Here is a 26515-nt window from a genome sequence, read left to right as displayed (position 1 = left end):
TCCCCTCCGTGATATTGCTGGAATATGGATACAAACACATATACTGTACCATGGGTCCCCGCCCTGATATTGCTGGAATATTGATACAAACTCAGTAAGTCACTTACTCCCATGGGATGTCTTCTACATATGTGTATGATCTTAACTGTGAGATTACCATTTGGGGGAACCACGAGCACTGGTATGGCGCTGACAATTCAATAATCTTAATCAGGCCAAATATGGGATTCGAAACCACCATCGTATCGACTTGCGGGGCCTCAGACCACAAGGCCACCCTGTACTTTAACAAAGATACCAGACAGGGAGCGGGGGAATACATATAGAGTGGTCAGAATACATTTTGACCTGCATTCGCTTCATTATAAAGTTTATTTACTTATGCAAGCATGTTCAAGTTGGTTTAGGCGTAAGGTAGCCTCGTGGTTAAAGCGTTCGCTCGTCACGCGTCACGCGGTTTGATTCCAGACATGGCTACAATGTGTGAAGCCCATTTCTGGTGTTACCCGCCGTGATATTGCTGGAATATTGCTAACAGCGGCGTAAAATCAAACTCACTCACTCACTCATGTTGGTTTAATGTTACGTCTATGTTGTAGAGTATATTACAAGAAATTTTACTGATGAAATACGTTGTTATTTGCTCTTGAAAGTCTTTTATGGTGATTAAATAGCCCAGAAAGGGTCCGACTCATCTTGTTCTGTATATCAGAGAAGGGTTTGGGGACAAGGCACAGAACAGCCAGTAACACCAGTCTCATGAAGCAGTGGCCCCTGTGTGTGACCTCAAGAGTGGGTAGTGTATATGTGACCCTTGCAACACGACATGACATTACATCATACATGGCTAGACAAGTGTTCATAACATGGTGAGCTGAGGTGAACTGGGGATTAACGTCATCCAAGATTATTGCTCTTATATAGCGATCTGCATGCACATGTGCTGATTTTTATAATGCTGCAGTTTAACATGAATACCCACTCAGACACTGTATAATGACACCCAGCCGGCCAGTCCTGGTTTTAGCCCCTTAATGGTGACTGTCAAGCAGGGTAACAAGTACCATCTTTTAAAGTTTTTTGGCATGATGAAATCCCCTGACACAATGAATTAACACCACATGGACCCACACATGGTGTGTGGCTGCTTGTACTTGTCAGACTGATGCCGGTTTTATAGTGCTAGAACACCGAGATGCAATGCTGCAGTTCAACTCTGACACAATATACTGAATCCGAGCTGACCAGTCCTTGTTTTATTGTTGAACACCAGGAAGTGTAACATATATCATTTTTAACATCTTTTCGTTATGAGGGGCGTGAAATGGGGTTCCACGTCACCTCCATGATTATTGCACTTCATTAGCGACATGCATGCATGTGTGTGTGGCTGCTTATACTTGTCGGACAAATGCTGATTTTATAGTACCAGCCCATTGAGAAACCATGCCGCAGTTTCACATTAATACCCCACTCAGACACAGAATACGGACTCCGAACCAACCAGTCCTTCTTTTAGCCCCTTAATGTCGAGTGACAGACAGGGTAACAAGTGCCATATTTGAATGTCTTTTGTTATGTCACCGGGATCGAACCCCAACCTTCTGCTTTTGGGCAGTCGCTCTATCCACTAGGCCATGGGGGCGGTCTCCATGAGATGAGACCATGTGGCCCCATGAGTATCCCCAGAACATCCACAGCTCCTCCAGAACATGGAACATGGCCTCTATTGGGATGACACATGAACCTGGTCCAGGATTGTCACTTCCAATCCATGTGGATCTCCGAAATAGGTGACATAAATACAAACTCAGACCTTTCCATTTTATCATTTTTATTTATGCAAGTGGTAGCGCAACACATTAATAAATATTCATTTCAAATATACATGTAAATTCTGTAGACAAAATCTGTAAAAGCATTTTTTCATTCCATTTAAAAAACTGACAGAAAAAATAGTAATTGTGTCCCATTATCTCTATAATGTAACTACAAGTCAATATTTTGGCGTCAACTTGAAGATGGAAGCTAGAGATAGGAAAGAAAAAATTCAACTTCAATTTTCCTAAAGGTAAATAAACAGGGTGTGACAATCCCTCATCACAAGGGAATCTATGTCTTCATCCCTCTTTCCCTATGATCAAACGGCTTGTGAGTTTTCTTGAGATTTTGAAGCAATGACAATTTTTTATCAAATTTAACATTTTGAAAAATTCTTATTTGTCCTTGTACAAAACCTGTTACTGTTGCAGGTGGAAAAGCCTATGAGCTGATGAGACAGCCGATCCTAGGTATAGTCTTACCTACGAGTGACATGCAGCACAATGTCAAAGATGGAACGGCGCCAGCGCCATTACAACATGAGAACTTGAACCAGGGATCCTGTTTTCATTGTTTCTTACAGGATAACATGCAATGCAAGGATGACAATCAACAAACCACTGCCATCAGGAGGAAAACAATGTTATAATAACCTAAAAAATACTGCACCTACAGCAATACAAAACTCAAAATACTAAATCTCAATATATAAAGTTATATCTATTGTTCAAAATGTATGTGTCATCCGTACAACTTGCACTAGCAGGAGAAAACACATACATGTACATAAAACAATTTGAGTCAATGTTCAGAGTGAACAAAACCTTTTTCAACTGAAATAACGTGTGACTATTTGAACTGTGTGGACTTCAACTCTTGCTTTGTGTTTCAATGAACTATGGACAAGGCTCGACATACATAACCCTTTGCAGTATCACAGTGCAGTCATAGTAGCATTAATAATAGAGGCCAGACTTTGTACTCGGAACAGCAAGGGGTCGTCCAATCACTGGATGAAACACATCATATAACATGTACTAAACAAAGCACCAGCAACCATCAAGGAACATGCACTGAACAACCAACAGTTTGTATTAGTTAGGTCTTTAATACATAGTGAAACCCTTTTCATCCTTGGAAATTACTTTTGTAATTTTTTAAATATGCACATAGATATATAACGGTAATGTTATCGGGATGATATAAGAGGAAACCGAAAACTTTCTGTATTTACCGTGTTTCACTGTTACAAACATGTCTTTTTTTATATTGATTTTAGGGATCCTTTCCTCCTTGCTATTATTATAGATTCACCCTGACAGGTTATTTGTAAAAGGCAGCTATGCCGGACAATGACTGCAACAAACTCAGGAACATTCACCACACTAATACTGTTACAGCAAGATTTGATCGTTCAGTTTTCCTGTTGCCATAGCTACCACATTGAACAGGAAGCAGTAAATGCGTATTCCAGCAAGGGCTCTACTGCAGAGGTTTCACCTTTGGCAGACCTTGCTATCATTGATAGCTGTAAAGATGACAAACACTGTGAAGGTTGACTAGAATTAGAAGTGAGAATATAAAGGGCAGTGATAAACGAGATGCTATCTATACATCAGCTTCAGTTTCTGACAGTTCAAGTTGTCTGCCAGTTTGCATGCATATCTATCATAGACAATCCAAGATCCGCACCGCTTGAAACAAGTATAAAGTTGGACAGATAGAGCACATACTATTCACAGGAATGAGACTTTCAGAAAAGTGTTCTAACCTTGGTATCAGTGTAAGAGGAAATACATTCATTTGCCTATGAAACATTGAGTATAACTGGTAAGCCTACAACTTCATAACATTGACGAGTATTTGTACATAAGTGATTGTAAAACTACTTAATCACTGAAGATATGAGGCATTTGTACATTCTCAAGATTAGGGAGCAGAGAGAAATTCTACTGAGTGATGACCGAGTCAGACATAAGAATGTTGGTAAACATGCACAGCAACAAGCAATTGATCCACTGAGGACCTGGTCGTGTAATCATCACAGTGCATGGTACATATTTTGGCTTCCATCAGGAGACAGTGAAACATCGGGGCTGTAACCATCCACGTCTATGGCGACACGATATGCATCTTCATTATGGAGTCACGACATGTACTCTTGCAGGTCTGTTTTCCATAATCAATGAAAATGTTTCAAAACTTAACTAAAACATATTTTGTAAACTTGGGTCAACTAAACTAACAATGGCTTGGGCATGTTGGGAGTGCTATTCACAAACCCACCCGAAAATTGTATTTTACAAATCATTTGCATACCACATAATAAATGCTGTGTATATCAGGTATCGGTTTGTGTTGTACTTCTATTGAGGCACAATAGTTCGTGGCACTGCGAGTTGTGAATGGTTGCAGCCCTAGAATACATGTATATGTGTTCTACGTGTAGAAGATAATCTCGGGGATCTGCCCATCTTCAACAGAGGTGCCGTTGTTGTTGCCGGCCGCGTATGTGAACTGGAAGGTTACTTTCCCACTGGAGACAGATTCATGGGTCACTTTGCGTAATCCTTTGGACCCATAGTACGAGTCTGGACCCTAGAAAGCAAGAAAATAAAATAAAATGAAAAACATGAATAAAATACATAATCTCCTTACAGTTGCTTTCCCAGCTACTTGTCAACAGTTCAATGACCACTGGCACAAAGAAGGGAAATAAGGAGTGATGCTTGTTGTTGCAATCCTTGGTTTCCTGGTGGTCCAGCTCATCTTATGAAGCAAGATGTCGAACGGAAATGGACCGAGGACAGACTGATGATTGACAACAAGCCATATTCATTTGGCCCTGGTCAGCTAAAAGTGAGCGTTTTTGTTTAACGCCACACTCAGCATATTCCATTGTACTGTAAATAGTTGGGTCTGGACCAGACAATCTATTGAATGACATCATTATCTACACAACTGGGATACGCAACATGCATCAACCAAGTCAGCAAGCATGACCAACAGATCCTGTTAATTGCCTCTTACAACAGTTCCCAGGGGCCCTAGGGCAGTTCCTACCTTGAGTGTAGCACAGGCGATGTAGCTGGAGTTGGGCAGGATCTCCACTGGCTCCTTGAACATCACCCTGAATGTGGATGTTGAGCCATCACACTGGAAGCTGGTGTCATTGGACCCCATCACCTTGCTTGTGTCGGTGTGGATAATCTGCCACAACAACAGTAGGGTCAGCAAAAACACCAGTCAGTCAGTCAGTCAGTCAGTCAGTCAGTCAGTCAGTCAGTCAGTCAGTCAGTCAGTCAGTCAGTCAGTCAGTCAGTCAGTCAGTCAGTTAGAAAGGTACCTATTTCAATATAATAAAGAAGTTGTTATTCAAAAACCTGTGTCTACTGTCAGTTTTGCTCTTGTTACAAGGCAGTAAATGAATGTTTACCTGCTCCCTGCGTTACTAGAACTAGCAGACAAATAAGGGAAGTTACCTGAATGTTGACGTTGTATTCTGTTGGTCCATGAATACTGCCATACAACCCAAACCCAACGACAAATATACGTCTGTTCACCATGAATCTGAAATATACCAAGTACATGGCTAAGTAGATCTATTTACTGCAGTGAATGATGGGAGTGATGACCTTTCCCACAGACCCAGCAAATATTCACCAATGGCCAATAATCACAAGGCAGGCAAAACTATCTTAATATATGGAAGAAACAACTCAATTAATATATCACTCAAAATGACATGACATGAGAGATTAACTATAGCAATATGAACAAATGTTCTATAACCATGATAACTTCTTTTTTATTATTTTACTACTGTAAACATCAAAACTATTATGTTTACAATATGGAGAACACTTATAATAGGTATTGATACACACACGGTTGACATATTCTCTGACAAGCACATAACCAAATCATCATGCTGACCAAACATATTGAACAAATACACTGAACGAAAAAGGCTCATCATTAGTGTTCATGATTTCATCTACCTCACATACTCAAAGAGTGTGTGTATGGTTTTACGCCGCTTTTAGCAATATTCCAGCAATATCACGGCGGGGGACACCAGAAATGGGCTTTACACATTGTACCCATGTCGGGAATCGAACCCGGGTCTTCGGCGTGACGAGAGAACGCTTTAACCACTAGGCTACCCGACCGCCCCTCACATACTCAAAGAAGGTTTTAACTAGAATAATATAGAATCATCTATTACCGTATCCTCAAAGAAGGTCTTAACTAGAATAATATAGAATCATGTATTACCGTATCCGGTCACTTGTTCCACTGTATCCCCATCGTGACTCAATCTGACAGAAGCGAGACACGACTTGTTCCTTGCCAGTCAGGCAGCAGCGGGGCACGTCCAGGAAGCTGATGGAAGGCTTGGGGTTGACTGTGAAGTACAGGAACAGCTCCACCACTTCCCGATCTTCAAGAATCCCGCTCTGTGCAGCTCCCATTGCAAACTCCTCTACAGTCATCAGAGGGAAGCGGATCAGCCTCAAGGACCTGCTGAGGACTCTTCTCTGGTTCTGTGGACTCGGAGGCTGATTCAGTCTGGCACATTCGGCTTCTGCCCAGCGGCATACTGATGAAAACAGTTTGCATTCCCTTATCCCTAACGTGTCTCTCTCCAGCACCACACACAGTGTGTCATGATCAATATCGGTAAACCCATCAGCGGACAGAGCTTCCGTCGTGTTCTTGTCAATGGTTTCGAGACACAGAGCTGCAAGTTGTGGCTCGTCGAAAAGTCGTGCCTGGGTGAGCAACATAAAGGCATTGTCACTACTCAAGTTTCTTTTAAGAAAGTCCACACAAGCCCTTTCCAAAGCAGGCACGGCATACTTTTTAGCCGTATACAAAGTTGTCATGACTGTTTCTGGGTCAATCTGAACCTCATCAGAGTACAAGAATTTCAGCAAAGCCAGGAAAGCAGCGGGTTCAACATCTGGGATTTCAATTACGCTGTCTGATGTTGCCATTCCACCATTGAAGAGGGCATCAAACACAGCACTTCCAACCGACAAGACAAACTTATGAGCTGGAATTGTCTGAACATTTGGCGGCTTTCCTACCAGGAATCGAATATCAGACATTACGTCCTTGTTGAATAAGAAAGCCAGCCTTTCTTTTACTGACGGTTTTGTGGCCTGCCAGTTATAGGGGACTGAAGCTTGATTCTGAGGCTGAGGAGAAGCAATTGTTGAAGAGACAGGAAGTGGCAGAGGTGGAGGCGAAGAGTCCTGTAAAACAGACTTCAATGCATTGGCACTACGCACATTGGAAGTGTCACCTACGGTGCTGCTGGCGGACAGGCTGACACCACTATCTCGATTTGCAATAGATGCAGCGTGGGGAGGTATCACTGCTGGGGAGGTGTTGGAAGCAGCAGCAGCAGCTGATGTCCCCAAGGCCGCCGGAGATGCTGGAGGTCCTCCAGGTGTGCTTCCCTGAGGCTGATGGGCTGGAGATGCGCGTGGGGCTGCAGGTGTCTGGTTGGCTGTTGCCTGGCTGCTGGAGGAGGATGCTCCCTGGTTCAGAGAGGGCTGGTTCTTCGCAGCCGCCTTCACCCTCTCAGCATCCATACTGTTTGAACCCCTGAAACCAGTCAACAGATCCTTCCACTCAAATTCAATCAGAAATTTATCCAGGATTCAAAACTGTGCCCTCAGCAGGCAAATTTGGAAAAAAACCTGTTCAACATGATAATTACTGCCAAGCAGCGTTAGAAATTGGCACTAGTCCTATAGTCCTGGCCAAACTGCCCAATAGTTAAGGTATCATAAGGACTAGTAAATATTTGCCATTTTTAAGGGTTTTGCAATATGTTATCATTGTAAGGACTAGTGGACTAAAAATGTTAGTTTCTACCGCTGCCAAGTATTAATGGTTTGTGTTGATTTGATTTGAACTATCAGTAGTGTCATGATTTAAATCATTTATATACAAGTTTAGAAAAGGTTTTGATCCATGAATAAACTAATATGTATAAACATAAAGATGTAAAAAGCCAACAACATGAGTACCGAGGTCATTTCCTGTTCACCATGTTAAGTTTCCACTTCCTGTATGTCAGCTATGGAACATGTTGAAGCTGCTGACATGGGAATATTACCCTGAACAAGTTTTTTTTATCATTAGCTTGATTATGGAAATGAACTTGTTAGGATTGGAAAAAACCTTCCTCCTATCTACATGATCTTAGCTGTGTAAATGGGACGTAAGCAGTCTTCGACTCAAGCCACTGGTCCAAAGCCCAAGAAAGGTTGTGTTTAACAAGTAATGAACCTGACATATTATCAGTTACATTTAAACATATCTGTACTTATATTATCTTTATGAAATATGTATAAACTGACTTATAATAATTTTTGTGTACTGAGAAAAACAAAATTCTGTCAGGTCTTGTAAGCATAACCAGTAATATTCACATAATAACACTGAAATCTACAGACAATGATGCTTACTGCTAGAGGTGAACGGTATGATCGGTATACAGCTACACCACGGCATGAAATACTTATGAAAAGAAGTTGTCTCTACCCTCACTTGAGAGGGAATAAAGTATAGCCTTGCCCTGAACTATTACTAGAGCTGCAACGGATACACTATGAGGCGAATACGATTCATAACATAGGGTAAAGAATATGAATATTTAGTCACGAATACAATAACAAGTCAGCAGCTGATGTATTATTTATTATATTCAGTGACACAATAACAACATAAATTATTTCACATGGTTTGTTAACTATCAATGTATCATACATTTACATACCGCAATTATCCAGGTACTAGTATCTGCTCAAATGCGACAATGACCAGTGACCACATTACTGTCAAATTAATTGTTATGAGAGTGTTGTCTTTGAAGAAATCCATGCATATAATATGTTGTTCTTATCTATATTTTTAGGTACAGGGAATGTAAATGCACATGATTGCATATTCATAAATATTCAATTCAAGTGGCCACAAATAACGAATTCAATTCATGAATGGATACGGTTCGATTCACCGAATAAGCGAGTGAATCGTAACAGCCCTATCTATTATAATATTAGAGTTAAATTGTCAGTAATAATGAGTAGTAACAACAATATAACCAGTGATTTTGTTCAATACTTAATATAATCCTAAATTCATTTTTCAATCACAATTCAAGGACAGTAGGTATTAAGTTAATGCACTTAGGATTTTAAGTTTCTGGAGGTGAAACCAGTATCTTTAATACCTAATTGTCCTACCCTACACCAGGTAAACTGCAACTCAATGAACACAAAACTACCAAGAGAAGACGAGCACTGAACAACTGACAGCAAGTAGCGTTTGTTTAGATATTTACAACATTATCGGCATTTAAATAGTCATGACTGAAGAGATGATTTAAGTTAACATCTCTTTCAAAGTAGCACAGCTGTGGAGTCATGGATCATCTTGAATGAGTACAGGGAGTTGTATTTTACACCACTTTTCGCAATATTCAAGCATTATGGTGGGGGGAACCAGAAATGGGCTTCACGCATTGTACCCATGTGGAAAATCAAACCTGGGTCTTCAACGTGATGAGTGAACGCTTTAACCACCAGGCTGCCCCACTGCCCCGGATAATCTTGAAGTGGTCTGAGTATTGTAACATTCCCATGTGTATATAGTTTGTAACCATGGTTATTAAAAAAAGTAATTTAACCGACATCCTGTCCCATCACTCAATGATGTGATACAGTAGGCGCTGCGACTTCCATGATGTAAGATCTAAGTGTGTGTTATTCATGAAGTGAGGTGAGGTGAGGTGAGGTGAGGTGAAATGGGGTTTAACGTCGCGTCCAAGATTATTGCACCTATATAGTGTGTGTGTGTGTGTGTGTGTGTGTGTGTGTGTGCGTGCGTGCGTGCGTGCGTGCGCGCACTCTTGTACTAGTCCGGACTGATGCCGATTTATAGTGCCAGCCCACTGAGATACCATGCCGCAGTTTAACATGAATACCCCACTCATACACAGTATACTGACTCCAAGCCGACCAGTCCTTGGTTTAGCCCCTTAATGCTGAGCGCCAGACAGGGTAACAACAAGTACCATCTTTTAATGTCTTTTGGTATGACGCGGCCGGGGATCGAACCCCGGACCTTCCGCTCTCCGGGCGGACGCTCAACCACTAGACCACGGAGGCGGTCTATTCATCATGTTCATGAAGTGACAGATGATAAGGGAACATAACAACTATGGCACTAGTACATTGCATACTTCATTAACCATGAAAACTGTCACTGAAATCATTAAAATCAAAGGTTAAAACTAATACATATGTTTACAATCATGCATTTTCACTGTGTAGAAAATCACCAAAGTGGCCTTGACACAATCAAATTCTATGGAACAATCAACATTTGTTGCCTTGGCAACTCACTGTACTCAAAATTACATACAACATCATTGCTAACAATGCAGCGTTTTGGTATCAGGCCTTGGGTTTTGAGACGTACATGTTAAAAAAGTGAAAGTTCATGGCAGACTGATGGAGAGACAAACATGCCATTAAACAAACTGATATTAACCTCCTACTTCAACTGAGTCCTACATGACGTGGTTTGTTTTAATGCTTTGCCATTAATTGGGCAAGAGTCATTGCAATCACCTGGCCATGAGGCATGAACCCTTAATCAAAAATAGATCAATACATCCATGTGATCTTACAAGGATAATTCTAAACACCATTAATATCATGATACTGAACAGTTATCAATCTCAGAATTTACAACAAATTTCTTGGTTGGAAGTCATACAAGTATTACAACCTACCCAAACCTTAAAGGGACACGGTTCTGTGTGTTCATGCATGAAATAATTTCCGAGTGTGACGGCACATGCCTTATTCAATTCTCAAACCAAAACAATGGAGCTCCGCACACTGAAGCCGACAACTCAAACACTGCGCAGAGTAAACTGGCTTCAGTAATGTTTTATATTAGAGGCCAATTGAAGAGAAAGCTTGTGTGTCTTTCTTACGGGATGAGTTACCAATACTTAATTGCCAGCTTGATTAGAAGCCAGTGTTTATCAAAATCTTGTATACAATATATATATGCCTCGGTCATATGAAGCCAATCACCCTACCCAGAGATCCTTGTGGCCAGTCAAGTACCTACGTCACATCGTCACATCTTTCACAGTCCATCATATGTTTTTATCTGTTTCATTTTGGACAAACCTACACATTTAGATAAATATACCTGTCATTGAGAACAAATCCTAAAAAATGTAAAACATGAAAAACTATTTCCATTTATGTATTTATCCTCCACATGCTGTCATTGAAGCCTAGGCGATAGAGAGCCACAGAAAGGCTTGCATTAGGCCCGTCTGTTTTTATTTCAGAATTACAAAGAAGAGAAAAAGTCTGATAAGCCTTCACCTGCATTGTAGTCACTGGAGCAGAACATTTTGTAGCGAAATAAGGCGAGAGCTAGCAGATGCGTAAGCTCGAAGATTATCAGCTATTGTTTACAAACAAAGCTTCCCAAAAGTCAAGGACTTGTCCCTTCAAAGAGTAACAATACTCCAACTTATCAGACGTCTCGCTGGCTCCATGTTCATTAGCCTGCATACATGTGAGAGTCAACCCAGTCAGGATTATATCAACTGATTGTTACACTAACAGTGTTAAAAATTACGGAAGTGCCGGGATCCTTGAGGTTATCTGTAATAGCATGATAATCTTAGGATCCCTATATCTTTAATTAATAAATTTATAGGACATAATGAGGCTCTTGACAGTTTTAGTGAGTGAGTATGGTGATATGGCGCTTATAACAATATTCCAGCTAGATTCTATATCATAACAGGGGAGACCAGAAATTCTGACAATTGTACCCTGGCACCATCCTGAGATAATTGATTGTAAAACTATTTTAGATATTAGATGCCTTAGCTACCATCATACTCAACACAAAAAATGGCATAGCAAGATGTGAAACACATAAAACACACGCTGTCACATGAGCATGATAAGGTAGACAGGGCCTTGTTACTCATACCTCAATAGCTTGACTATGTTGATTGACATGATGTGTACATGGCACGGATCAGCTATCACTGCTCTTCAAGACACACACCCAACTATCAAACGATGAATCTTATGTATTCACAAATCTAGAGTTTCCGTTTCCTAGCGTTCATCAGGGACGAACTTTATTGAGCTTTCCATCAGGAAATGTTTGTTTTTGTCAAGGCTCGAGTGTCGAACATGTGAAACGAGGAAATGTTTCTCGGGCTAATATGTAGTGTATCCCTTGCGATGGCCCTCTAGTGGGCTTAATGTAAGAATATGCATACAAACAAATGCAGTTATTACCACAATTTCCCCCAAATTCCAACAGCTTTGTTGCTCACCCAGGATCCCTGATGAAAGGTTCAGTCAATTTGAAAGGTCAAGGTCAATGCGTCTAACGATTAACACAAGTAATAGGAGATTGGATTTTTCGAAGTAATTACTTTACGAAGTAAGCAGTTAAAAAATATAATAATTGGTTCGGTACTTTTAAATAAATATTTCAAAATTAGCCATTTTATGCATTTTGTATCAATAGTGCTTGTATTAGAACAACATTGATTTACAACTAAAGTCATCCTTTGCATAATTGCACCATTTATTTTAACAACTTGGGTTAACATAAAATTATAGCCCCACTATGCATATTATCAATTCTTGTTAGATTTTATTGCATTAAAAGTGTAGGTACGTCCAGATCAATTCACTGATAAACATTGGTGGTTTGTTGCTGGCAGCTACTATGTCTCACCCGGAAGTGTTATGAACGCATGTGCAAGTGAATACGGAAGTAAACATGATCTTGTTGCTCAACAAATAGAAAGTAGTGTATGAGAAGGTTTTGGACATCAGGGATCACTATGTCTACCAGCAATAGACTGGCAAAATTTAAGCAAGACTGTATTGAAGTTATTTCTATGTGCGAAAATTATAAGTGGTCATTTACAGGTAGGTTGTGTGTAATAATTGGAGCCTTTTAAACAAGCCGGTGAAACAAGCGAGTACAACGCCCATGCAGGCCTTGCTGTCATACTGACAATGCGTTGACAGTAACAGTCAACTCATTTATCTGCTTGCAAACTAGCGTTGACACAGACCATAAAGTTAATACCTACTTCGTTTTATAGTTGAACAAATACAAGTACATCCTGGTTAGACCAGGCATGACGTATTGCCACTATTGGGAAAACCATATTTTCCGTATTTAGATATTATCTTGGTCATCACATTAATGATTTTTGTCACGTTTTTGATAAGCTAATTTTATTATCGAAAAAGCAATGAAATCACAATAACAGGTTTGGGCTGTTTATTCTTAATATGAAGTTTATGAAACACTAAATGTCATTCAAAATGCAACGTAAATCAGGACAACTTAATGACAAACCAAATTTGACTTCTTTTTCAAGTTCTATGAGTATGATCTAGTTCGATGTGCTAACTTACCCAAAAATTATGAACACAGTGAAAGACTGTTGCTGTTTTACAGTGGATCCCAAAATTATTACAAATAACATGACCCTTTGATTTTATTTAAGTTTTGAAAATACATTCTTTTATGTCATTATCAGCTTTTAATGTCGTTAGGACATGTTTCATAATGGTCAGTCAATGTCCAAAAAATGAGCCTACAAATATGAAACCATGGCTCAAAGCACAAATTAGATTTACAGCTTGTTTATTTGTTCTAGGCTTGAAACTAAACTTTAGGGTGTTAGTGCTGCAACACTACATTAACCTAGACTCTGTGGTAACGCTTCACAAGGTGATAATAAAACAAAATATTTATGAATATTGATTTGATAAAAAATAACAATGTAATCTGCCATTGAACATGCTGAGATAATAACTTGATCAGTGATTTATCTAGACCTCTTCAGAGGCCAATATTTCAACCCAAGTCTGCAGCAAAATGTCAATAAAAATTCCCAAATTGGAATTACAAATTTCCCAGTTCATGTTAATATTGCAATAACTATTATCATCATAATGCTATGAATGTGTAGAGTTGACCTGTATTTCACTGATAATAGGACCAATAGAATAGACATTGTCGTATTGAAAGCAATGTTATTAAACCACCTGAATTTAAGAAAAAAAGTATGCTAGAAAGATCCCAATTTTACACAAATAACAATTTTTCTAATTTGCCTGCCAAGGGCACTAAGTTTGGAATCCTGATAGTGGATATACATATCTATATACATCTCTCTGTCGCTCTCTGTGTCTCTCTCTCTCTCTATCTCTCTATCTCTCTCTCTTTTAACATGCTTATATTGGATCATGTAGCAAAATAAATAAATTGCAAGCGATTCCATAGCATGTCACTGGCTATCCTAGCTATTTCTTTATAAAACAAATCTTTTTATGCCATGCCCACTAGCAGACTACCTTTTCCTGATTGATGGGCTGATAATAGAATGGGTGGGGCATGTGTCACATTATGGTGCTGAACAATTTCTTAGTGTTCAGTGAATTTCTTTCTTCATTCAAACAGTCAACATGGCAAGATTTAACTACCGTATTCGACGTAATAAGCGCCCCACTCTAATAAGCGCCCACAGCGATATTTGCTAATCTATTGGCTAGTGAACAATCCCAATTGGCGCCCCTTCCGATTGATCAATGTACACAAGACTTATTTTTTCGCGTATAATACGCACTCGTGTGCTATATGCACCCTTAATTATGGGCAACTAAATTCTGGAAAAATATATCTGTCGTACATGAACATTTCAGGCTGTCAGCATAAACCACAAAATTTATTTTTCAACTCTGTTTTTTTTTCACCAAAGTAATATTCTAATAAGAGCCCCCTATTTCTAATTTTGAGAGCGCCCTGAGCACTTATTACGTCGAATACAGTATTTTGATTTAAATTTACCCTAGGAAAAAAATATAGAAAAGGTGAAATACTCTATATTCAGACCAGTTATCATGATCCTTGATCCTGTTACTGATACAAAATAATAAGTTCAGAACATGCTGAACTTTCACACAAGTTTCTAACATTTCATATTTATATGACGATGAAATAACAAACTGCCAGTAAATGGTCTTGAATAACTATGGTCATTTCTTCGTTTTCTTTTCATATCTATATATATATGTATATATACATCAGATACATAGCATGTTTAAAGCCGTCTGATAAACATCTACTTGACATCAGCCACCTGCTGTAGTATGTTCATCACCATGATCAGAACTGCTTATAAGAGTCCCACTGGTTTCTTATCATACAGCAAGCTTCCAAGCCCACTATATATCAAATTATCATATGAGGTGTTTTGTTACTACAATATTTTCAAAAATAATGTTGGTCATGTATAATATGCAACCTGATTTAGAACTATTAAAGTCTAATGAATTATGATTCAAACGCAGTTAATATCTGTTGTCAACCTTCCATGTTGATGAAGCTGATTAAAACCTGTTATACGGATCATACTTCTTTATCAGGTGAACTGCATACATGTCCTGTGTGTGACTCACTGGTTGTAGACAGCATCAACATGAAGTAGAGGCAGTGTCAAATTGTAACCTGGTTCATACAGGAGGATTTACTCAGAACATGTTACCATTTCTGTCAGCTGAATTGATTAAGTCACCAGATGGCATGCAAAACCTTTAACCACCTTACACAGAGAAAGAGAAGAATATACCTGAAAAGTTTGATTGGCCTGTATAAAATCTTCATGAACCTTTTAGTGCTTGCTCTCTTTGGCATATTTAGCCGTGACTCAGATGCACATCATTGACCCAAGGTTTATTTTTATATAAGGAACATGAAACCATAATCTGGCTGCTGTGTTCATCCTTTCTGAAAATGTTTCCTGTTCATATTTCCCTCAAAGTTGTCATACTTCTTATTCAACATGGACATTTTGATTTGTGTTGGTCTGTGACAGTAGTTACTTTTCAAGGTCATCATTACCTGACCGTGCATGCTGTTAGAAATGTGGTGTCACTAAAGTGGTAAACGCCTGAGACCTGCATCACTTCAGGCTTTCCTCCTCAATCAAGATGACACACTGTGATATAACTGGAATACTGTTCAAATCAGCATTAAACGCAATCTCATTAAAATCCGATCTTAGTTCTCTCTACTGCTAAACAAAGATCGGAGGACATCCCATTATGGGTCATGTCAGGAGGACCTTTAAACCAACCAATCAGAGCTTTACTTCAGATCAAGAAAGTGACAGTCAGAATGTGTTTTCTAATCATGCAACATCGAAAAAATGAACATGGGAAATTCTGAACAACAGTTATGGGCTTTTCGATTAAATCCATACAATCTAGGCCATTTATTAGCCATTCCAGTATGTTCTTTTGTTCAGTTTTCAAATTTTTTTATCGAGAATTTGTCAAAATATGTTTCGAAGTGTAGTCACCGGTTTGAAGCTAGTGCCGTAAAGCACGAGAAAGCTGCCTTCTGATTGGCAAATGTTGACTTCTTGTCAGTCATTCCACTGGAAGGTCAAAATTCACAAAATGTCTGTCTGACTTGACCCGTAATGGGATGTCCTGAGATCCTTTTTTAGCGAGAACTAAGATCTGATTTTAATGTGAGATTGCATTGTACCCAACTCACTCACTCATTCCCTGTTCAAAATGTGAAATTTCTTTATGGTTTATTTGGAAATACAAGTCCTGGAGAGTCAAGGTAGAGCTGTCAGTTAGAAGTAAATTACCCTCATCAAATAAATGTTTTATTGATAAACATGTTGAAGTCTTGTCAGTACATAAGGCTATTTAAGAAGTGACTTCAGTACTTTCTTGTGTTTATGGAGGTAAAACAGGTGTCCGTACTGAATAAATCCAGATTTATGCAAAGTAGCCCCTTTGATCTCACACCAAACACTATAACTTATAAGTTTAGTGAATGAGAGTATTCAGGAGTTACATCTTTGCATTTTTATTTGCCTTTTTTTTTATTTGAACTTTAGTGCAGCAGTCTGAGTATGTGCTTTCAGCAGCATGAGGAATAATAGCCTGCCTAAATAGTTCATTTCATCGAGGCCCATGAAGATCCGGGGTAGAATAGGTCTTCAGCAACCCATGTTTGCCGTAAATAGCGACTATGCTTGTTGTAAGAGGCGACTAAAGGGATTGGGTGTTCAGGCCCGCTCACTTGGTTGATGCATGTCATCGTATCCTAATTGCGTGGATCGAAGATCATTACGTCAATCACTGGAAACTTGTAATCACAGAAGGTCTGCTTTTCTGTTAATGGTTGGTCAGAAATGGAATCATTAACTGATTGATCGTGTTGAGGGAGTATGTTCTGGTTGGGCTGTTTGCAAAAGGGGGAGAAGACCTCTGTAAAAAAAATGATTGTACTGATGCTGTAGCACTAACAATATTTTCCAAGTTATTTACATCATTGGAAGTATTTTATGAAATGATAAGCATGGAAGTATTGATGATTTTTTGTAAAATCATTTCAGGATTTTCTCAGAGTGACAACACATTAACATTTGCTTGGGACAAGGTACAGAACTGCAACTTCTCGCTGTGTGTGTCTGAAGAGGACTACCCAGGTACGATCCACAAGGACACACTCGCTTGTATCAAATAATTTCTGTGCTTAGATTTTTTTTTTTTTTTTTAATATATGATTTTTGGTAAAAAAATTCTGGTCGGTAGGTCAAAGAAATAATCATTCCAATTTCAAATATATATTTTTTATTTCCTATTGTGTTGCGTCTTTAATAGTTGTTAAAAGTTTTTATTGTTTCAAGATACATTTTCAACAGGTTTTAATTATAGTCTATTATATTATTTTAAATCATTTATGTATATTGATCATGTTGATAGTGACAGTAAATGTGATTTTTTTCATAAAGAATTTGATTATTTCTGGTTGGCAGATTTAAAAACAACACTACTTTCATTTAGTTTTTTCACTTTTTAATATTTTTGGAGCCTAATGGTTAAAGTCTCCACCCAAACACTAAAAACAGCGCTGAGATTCGGTTTTGAACTGAATTGTTATTCAAATATATGTGGTTGAAAGAAACAAATGTGAAAGTACAATTAATGACACCGAGAGTTGTGCCTGTAGATTTAGGAAATGACAATTTATGAAATTTGTATTTTTTCAGAGAACACCTTACTTACCCAAGTTCTTGAAGGAGAAGAATCAACTAGTCTACATAACAAGCCTATCCAGTTTATCTTAGTAAAACTCAGGGATGGTAGGTTGTTGATCATGTGATGAAGTCATAAATATCCCCAAGGTTTATGTCCGACCAAAACATGCAGGAATATGTGTTAGACATTTATGTGTAAATGTCACTGACGCATGTAGATGTTTTAAGTGAAACTCTTTCAGGAGATTTCCTATACATATCCTTGATATAGTGTATTTAGCTCAAGCCTTAACATGATGAGATTTAGGACTCTTCGGGCTTTCTGGTGGTCCAGAGGACTAACTTGTCTGAGTAGGGTGTGTTGGTCATCTAGTGAAATAACTTGTTTCCATAGGGTGTATTGGTGGTCCAATGAACTAACTTGTTACAAGGGTGTATTGGTGTATTGGTGGTACAATGAACTAACTTGTTACAAGGGTGTATTGGTGTATTGGTGGTACAATGAACTAACTTGTTACAAGGGTGTATTGGTGGTCCAGTGAACTAACTTGTTACAAGGGTGTATTGGTGGTCCAGTGAACTAGCTTGTTACAAGGTTGTATTGGTGGTCCAGTGAACTAACTTGTTACAAGGTTGTATTGGTGGTCCAATGAACTAACTTGTTTCAAGGGTGTATTGGTGGTCCAATGAACTAGCTTGTTACAAGGTTGTATTGGTGGTCCAATGAACTAACTTGTTTCAAGGGTGTATTGGTGGTCCAATGAACTAACTTGTTTCAAGGGTGTATTGGTGGTCCAATGAACTAGCTTGTTTCAAGGGTGTACTGGTGGTCCAATGAACAAGCTTGTTTCACGGGTGTATTGGTGGTCCAATGAACTAACTTGTTTCAAGGGTGTATTGGTGGTCCAATGAACTAACTTGTTTCAAGGGTGTATTGGTGGTCCAATGAACTAGCTTGTTTCAAGAGTGTATTGGTGGTCCAATGAACTAGCTTGTTTCAAGGGTGTATTTGTGGTCCAATGAACTAGCTTGTTTCCAGGGTGTATTGGTGGTCCAATGAACTAGCTTGTTTCAAGGGTGTATTTGTGGTCCAATGAAATAGCTTGTTTCAAGGGTGTATTGGTTTATAAATCTGGGCCTATGTTTCTGTACCAGTTATGTTATTCGTTATGTTGACCCATGAGAATATGTTCAGTATGGCCAGTCCTTCATCAGGTGAATGCTTTGTAAATGCATAGAGTACTATATGTGATGATGTTTTCATTCCAACAAACTATTGTGATATTATACTGTAACAATGATGTGTGTCAACTGTTAATAATATTATTGTTTAGTGTAGAATACCGTGGCCATGTTTAGAGACAGGTCAGACAGATAAATTAAATATGTTCATGATGTAATTATATTAAAAGGTACCCTTATTAAATAAATGAATAAATATTAGCAATATTATCTATTGATTGTAAGCTAAAGACAGTTTGAAATGTTCAACTAATGTTTTTAAAACTTTATGAATATTTTACTGTTGAAAAGGTGTGCGGCAAGTAAGAATAAGATATTTTACAGATACATGTATAGAGTTATTCTAAAAAGGTAGAGGGCGGTCGGGTAGCCTAGTGGTTAAGACGTTCGCTCATCACGTCGAAGACCCGGATTCGATTTCCGACATGGGTACAATGTGTAAAGCCCATTTCTGATGTACCCTGCCGTGATACTGCTGGAATATTGCTAAAAGCAGCGTAAAACCATACTCACTCACGAAATAGGTAGTACTGAAACTCCTCCTGTGTTTCGTGATGTGAACTGTTAAACAATATTTTAGAAGAGAAGACAAAGAAGAAATGCCCTAGTAACCATGGTAACTTCTGAGAAACTGCTTTGGGATGAGGCATCCTCATAAGAGAGCAATGAAATATCTCATCCGTCCATCCAGTGCTACCTTTTCCATTCTCTGAAACTTCAATGCATTCCTGGCAGCCATATTGAAAATGTCGTTCTTGCCCATTACGCAGCAATTTCTGTATGTATCATTACGAAATTTGACATGACATACATATACGGTATTTTGTCAAAATTATTTACGAAACTTTCACTGTAATAGTTACACTTTCTCATGGAAACCAAGCTAGAAATGATTGTTTCAACATTTGCCTTCATGCACACTGGCAGACTTGCTTCGACGATACAAGCCTACACTGGATGACATCAAGAAGGCCAAGCTTGATGCCCAGCCAGTTGAAGCCTCCTCCTTAAAACGACTGGTGAGCGTAGAGTCGACAGGAAGCTCGGTGTACGCCGACTGTATGTCTGCGGACTCGGACGAGGATGATGACATGGAAGGGTATTACAATGACTACTACCACCAGTATCAGCAGCAGGAAGAGGTAGGCACATTTACAGGGAATCACATCCTTGTCTGAAATTGTCTATTTCTGTGATGAAAGGGATGAAACAAATCTTTTGCAGTAAGTTCTCTGTTGAAGAAATGAATAACACAAGTTTGTGATGATAGTCATCCACTGGGTAATAAAATTTATTATGTATTGAGCTTTTTTTTCAGATTTTTGCTCACTAGGAGCAGGGCAGGTCTACTTGAACTTGGAGTATGGCCTGTTGCCCTTTATATCTCAAACCATTAACTTTGTTTCTTCTCCGAACCAGTTGACAGTGTTTGAAGGAATAAATTAATGGAGATGTCTAGCACCCTATTCATGCTAACTGGGCTCAGCTTTGTTTGTCGCATTAATTAGAAAAATAGTAAATCTTTTGTAAAAACTATAGGTCTAGAGAACTTGAAAACAATGACAGGAATGATAAAGCCTTTCTTCAACAAATCCCGGTGTTTGGGGAGAAACTTGGTCCAGATGAGATGGACCATGCCCCAGCATCATCTTTAGCAAAACTTATCATGTCTTTGTTGCAGCTAGAGAATGAAAACTCCGATAAGATGAATGACTTGCTGACAAATGATATGGAACAAGTTAAACTACTGTACGGAGAGAGGTCACTATCATATAGGTGAGTTATACTGCTGTACGGAGAGAGGTCACTATCATATAGGTGAGTTATACTGCTGTACAGAGAGAGGTCACTATCATATAGGTGAGTTATACTGCTGTACAGAGAGAGGTCACTATCATATAGGTGAGTTATACTGCTGTACGGAGAGAGGTCACTATCATATAGGTGAGTTATACTGCTGTACAGAGAGAGGTCACTATCATATAGGTGAGTTATACTGCTGTACAGAGAGAGGTCACTATCATATAGGTGAGCTACACTGCTGTACGGAGAGAGGTCACTATCATATAGGTGAGTTATACTGCTGTACGGAGAGAGGTCACTATCATATAGGTGAGTTATACTGCTGTACAGAGAGAGGTCACTATCATATAGGTGAGTTATACTGCTGTACGGAGAGAGGTCACTATCATATAGGTGAGCTACACTGCTGTACGGAGAGAGGTCACTATCATATAGGTGAGTTATACTGCTGTACAGAGAGAGGTCACTATCATATAGGTGAGTTATACTGCTGTACGGAGAGAGGTCACTATCATATAGGTGAGTTATACTGCTGTACGGAGAGAGGTCACTATCATATAGGTGAGTTATACTGCTGTACAGAGAGAGGTCACTATCATATAGGTGAGTTTTACTGCAGTACGGAGAGAGGTCACTATCATATAGGTGAGCTACACTGCTGTACGGAGAGAGGTCACTATCATATAGGTGAGTTATACTGCTGTACGGAGAGAGGTCACTATCATATAGGTGAGTTATACTGCTGTACGGAGAGAGGTCACTACCATATAGGTGAGTTTTACTGCTGTACGGAGAGAGGTCACTATCATATAGGTGAGTTATACTGCTGTACGGACAGAGGTCACTATCATATAGGTGAGTTTTACTGCTGTATGGAGAGAGGTCACTATCATTTAGGTGAGTTTTACTGCTGTATGGAGAGAGGTCACTATCATATAGGTGAGTTATATTGCTGTACGGAGAGAGGTCACTATCATATAGGTGAGTTATACTGCTGTATGGAGAGAGGTCACTTTCATATAGGTGAGTTATATTGCTGTACGGAGAGAGGTCACTATCATATAGGTGAGTTATACTGCTGTACAGAGAGAGGTCACTATCATATAGGTGAGTTATACTGCTGTACGGAGAGAGGTCACTATCATATAGGTGAGTTATACTGCTGTACAGAGAGAGGTCACTATCATATAGGTGAGTTATACTGCTGTACGGAGAGAGGTCACTATCATATAGGTGAGCTACACTGCTGTACGGAGAGAGGTCACTATCATATAGGTGAGTTATACTGCTGTACGGAGAGAGGTCACTATCATATAGGTGAGTTATACTGCTGTACAGAGAGAGGTCACTATCATATAGGTGAGTTATACTGCTGTACGGAGAGAGGTCACTATCATATAGGTGAGCTACACTGCTGTACGGAGAGAGGTCACTATCATATAGGTGAGTTATACTGCTGTACAGAGAGAGGTCACTATCATATAGGTGAGTTATACTGCTGTACGGAGAGAGGTCACTATCATATAGGTGAGTTATACTGCTGTACGGAGAGAGGTCACTATCATATAGGTGAGTTATACTGCTGTACAGAGAGAGGTCACTATCATATAGGTGAGTTTTACTGCAGTACGGAGAGAGGTCACTATCATATAGGTGAGCTACACTGCTGTACGGAGAGAGGTCACTATCATATAGGTGAGTTATACTGCTGTACGGAGAGAGGTCACTATCATATAGGTGAGTTATACTGCTGTACGGAGAGAGGTCACTACCATATAGGTGAGTTTTACTGCTGTACGGAGAGAGGTCACTATCATATAGGTGAGTTATACTGCTGTACGGACAGAGGTCACTATCATATAGGTGAGTTTTACTGCTGTATGGAGAGAGGTCACTATCATTTAGGTGAGTTTTACTGCTGTATGGAGAGAGGTCACTATCATATAGGTGAGTTATATTGCTGTACGGAGAGAGGTCACTATCATATAGGTGAGTTATACTGCTGTATGGAGAGAGGTCACTTTCATATAGGTGAGTTATATTGCTGTACGGAGAGAGGTCACTACCATATAGGTGAGTTATATTGCTGTACGGAGAGAGGTCACTACCATATAGGTGAGTTATATTGCTGTACAGAGAGAAGTCGCTATCATATAGGTGAGTTATATTGCTGTACGGAGAGAGTTCACTATCATATAGGTGAGTTATATTGCTGTATGGAGAGAGGTCACTATCATATAGGTGAGTTATATTGCTGAATACCAAACCCTCCTTGTAATAACCCTAAAATTACAGATGTAGGGTTTTCCTAGATTATGAAATCTTAGCAGAAAGCTCCAGGAACCCCTTAAATTCTAAAGGGGTTTACATTTGATATTGTAATTGTATAGTTGACCTGGATTCCTTTACATTATGGGAATTTGATTGAAGATTTCTTTGTTTCAGGTTATTAGGAAGTATCTACGAAGTTGATGTTGAACTTAGCATTCCACTGTCATTTCTAAATGTAAGTTACTGTATATTAATCTTACACTGGACATTAGTACTCCCATCTTCCTGAGGCAAGGGAGTTAACTGACTATAAAAGTCCAGTTTCCACCCTTGCCGAACTAAGCTGGAATTTCTGGGTTCGATCGTAGCGGCACCAGTGGCTGTTACGAGTCCCTTCTATGTCCCTCCTATTGATCAATCAGATTCCACCTCTCATATCACTTGCATTTGCTTTAAAGAAATTAAGACAATCTGGTTTCATAATCCCAATCTATGTGGTAATAGAATGGGTCTTTCTTCGTGACGCGCATCGAAACTAGACTTTTATAGGTAGTCCAGTCTGACTTACTTGATAGATCACTGTTACACTGCTGACAAAACCACATTTACTCACTCACTCCATGTTATATCTGAACAAGAGGCATCTTCCCCAAATATTGAAGTTCACATTTAAGATGAGGGACATGAGGGAAGACATTTGCCCATGTTAACAAAGGTGTCCGCTTCCTGTTAATAGTCGCCTTTAGTCCTGAAAACATTTTGTGAATTTTAATAGTTTGTCTGTTATCAGCTGAATGATTAGACATTTCCAATTATTTCCCATTTTGTGATTGAAAACATTGAGATCGGATTTACGTTTCCAGGAAGAAGTAGCTGAGGCCTGGAAGCTCAATCGGAAGGAGCCCCTCATCGTCCGTATTCACCTGTCCTCTCTCCATTATCTCGATGTTAAAGGTATGTTAGCTCATTAGAAGGTAATCACTCACTTTCCGTATTCACTGGTCCTCTCTCCATTATTTCGATGTTAAAGGTATGTTTGCTCATTAGAAGGTAAGCACTCACTTTCTGTATTCACCTGTCCTCACTTCATTATCTCGATGTTAAAGGTATGTTAGCTCATTAGAAGGTAAGCACTCACTTTCCGTATTCACCTGTCCTCACTTCATTATCTCGATGTTAAAGGTATGTTAGCTCATTAGAAGATAAGCACTCACTTTCCGTATTCACCTGTCCTCACTTCATTATCTCGATGTTAAAGGTATGTTAGCTCATTAGAAGGTAATCACTCACTTTCCATATTCACTGGCCCTCTCTCCACTATTTCAATGTTAAAGGTATGTTAGCTCATTAGAAGGTAACCACTCACTTTCCGTATTCACTGGTCCTCACTTCATTATCTCCATGTTAAAGGTATGTTAGCTCATTAGAAGGTAACCACTCACTTCCCATATTCACCTGTCCTCACTTCATTATCTCGATGTTAAAGGTATGTTAGCTCATTAGAAGGTAACCACTCACTTCCCATATTCACCTGTCCTCACTTCATTATCTCGATGTTAAAGGTATGTTAGCTCATTAGAAGGTAAGCACTCACTTTCCGTATTCACCTGTCCTCACTTCATTATCTCGATGTTAAAGGTATGTTAGCTCATTAGAAGGTAAGCACTCACTTTCCGTATTCACCTGTCCTCTCTCCATTATTTCAGTGTTAAAGGTATGTTAGCTCATTAGAAGGTAAGCACTCACTTTCCGTATTCACTGGTCCTCACTTCATTATCTCCATGTTAAAGGTATGTTAGCTCATTAGAAGGTAACCACTCACTTTCCGTATTCACCTGTCCTCACTTTATTATCTCGATGTTAAAGGTATGTTAGCTCATTAGAAGGTAATCACTCACTTCCCATATTCACCTGTCCTCACTTCATTATCCCACCCTCAGTTCTGACAGTTTGGACAAATTGGCTGTCTCATGTGATATAGCCCGCTCATTGTTTCGCTAAAGGACTTGACCTGTAAGCATGGTAAGTTATACTGTTGTGACATGTACATTTTTTGTCATAAATATCTTTTACAGATCCACCCAAAGTTGAAGTATTCCAGCCTTCCAAGAAGGACAAGTTTGGTGTTGGAAGTCAGTTAAGAAAGTAAGATATCAGATTAAGATTCAGTTTGTTTGTTTGACTGTAAATGATTATTGATAAAGAATAATTTGATTATATTGATGATTAGGAACAGTGCTTAGTTAGCAAATAGTTTACAAATCATAGTTATCTAGGCACTAGTTACATTAATTATGGGCATTCTGGTTTCGATTAGGAATGAGTGAAATCACTGGGTCAGGCTCTGTGGCTTGGTTCATTGGGCCTTTTATTTTGTATCAGTTGGTTTTCAAAATGTTTGGCCTAAAATGTAATGTAGGTGTTACAAATGTTGTTGTTTTAAGACTTCCAGATTAGTACGACCGCCTCCGTGGTCTACTGGTAGAGCGTCCGCCCGGAGAGCGGAAGGTCCGGGGTTTGATCCCCGGCCGCGTCATACCAAAAGACGTTGAAAGATGGTACTTATTGTTACCCTGTCTGGCGCTCGGCATTAAGGGGCTAAAACAAGGACTGGTCGGCTCGGAGTCAGTATACTGTGTCCGAGTGGGGTATTCATGTTAAACTGCGGCATGGTATCTCAGTGGGCTAGCACTATAAATCGGCATCAGTCCAGACTAGTACAAGCAGACACACACACACACACACGTGCATGCACGTCGCTATATAAGTGCAATAATCTTGGACGCAACGTTAAACCCCATTTCACCTCACCTCCAGATAAGTACTGCTACTGATGAACGAAAGATAAAATCATAGGTGACACCGTCCCAGGAGTATGATTGTGAAACGATTCTGAATGATAATTGATTATTTTGTTTTGTTAGCATGAAGATTATTTTACATTTTTTTCACTATTTCTTGGGGACAGCAGTGATAGGTCTAGTGTATTTTTTCCATTTCATCCAATTGTAAAACAAAGTCAGACAATATTTTTTTGTAAAATGTCTTTTGTTTTTCCTTATTTCACATATTTGTTGTTGATTGGTCCTGTAAATCAACAAAAACAATAAAGGGCCTTGTGTATGATTGGGTATGATGTGAACTGTGATGTGAACTGTGATGTGAACTGTGATGTGAACTTTAACTGAACTCTAAGTGGTGAATATGTTAAAA

General features: G+C 39.2%; 2 protein-coding genes across 5 annotated transcripts in view; one reads left to right on the top strand and one right to left on the bottom strand.

Moving 5' to 3' along the window:
• Positions 1-1817: 1817 nt before the first annotated feature.
• LOC124136695 (BTB/POZ domain-containing protein 1-like) lies at positions 1818-15633 on the bottom strand. Of its 4 annotated transcripts, none has more exons than XM_046502687.2 (5): positions 15554-15633; positions 6100-7437; positions 5304-5391; positions 4885-5031; positions 1818-4419 (listed from the first exon to the last, which is right to left on the bottom strand). In XM_046502687.2, exons 1-5 carry the CDS (start codon positions 15616-15618, stop codon positions 4261-4263), a joined length of 1797 nt encoding a protein of 598 aa, XP_046358643.1. In that variant the 5' UTR covers positions 15619-15633; the 3' UTR covers positions 1818-4260. The 4 variants fall into 4 exon arrangements, with proteins under 4 accessions (XP_046358643.1, XP_046358646.1, XP_046358645.1 ...); XM_046502690.2 differs by lacking the exon at positions 15554-15633 and adding an exon at positions 12230-12369; XM_046502689.2 differs by lacking the exon at positions 15554-15633 and adding an exon at positions 12192-12321.
• Positions 12658-26515, top strand: part of LOC124136694 (protein mono-ADP-ribosyltransferase PARP6-like) — a 62847-nt gene continuing 48989 nt past the window's right edge. The window contains exons 1-8 of the mRNA XM_046502685.2: positions 12658-12836; positions 17342-17434; positions 17999-18091; positions 20156-20370; positions 20910-21004; positions 23477-23537; positions 24166-24256; positions 25378-25447. Of these exons, the coding sequence (XP_046358641.1) occupies positions 12719-12836; positions 17342-17434; positions 17999-18091; positions 20156-20370; positions 20910-21004; positions 23477-23537; positions 24166-24256; positions 25378-25447 (836 nt within the window). The 5' untranslated portion in view covers positions 12658-12718. The remainder of the gene's footprint in view (positions 12837-17341; positions 17435-17998; positions 18092-20155; positions 20371-20909; positions 21005-23476; positions 23538-24165; positions 24257-25377; positions 25448-26515) is intronic.

The sequence above is a fragment of the Haliotis rufescens genome, unplaced genomic scaffold (genome assembly GCF_023055435.1).
Source record: "Haliotis rufescens isolate VD_foot unplaced genomic scaffold, xgHalRufe1.0.p SCAF_1, whole genome shotgun sequence".
Classification (NCBI taxonomy): domain Eukaryota; kingdom Metazoa; phylum Mollusca; class Gastropoda; order Lepetellida; family Haliotidae; genus Haliotis; species Haliotis rufescens.
Note: the sequence above shows the minus strand (reverse complement) of the source record. Positions and strands in the feature narration are given on the sequence as shown.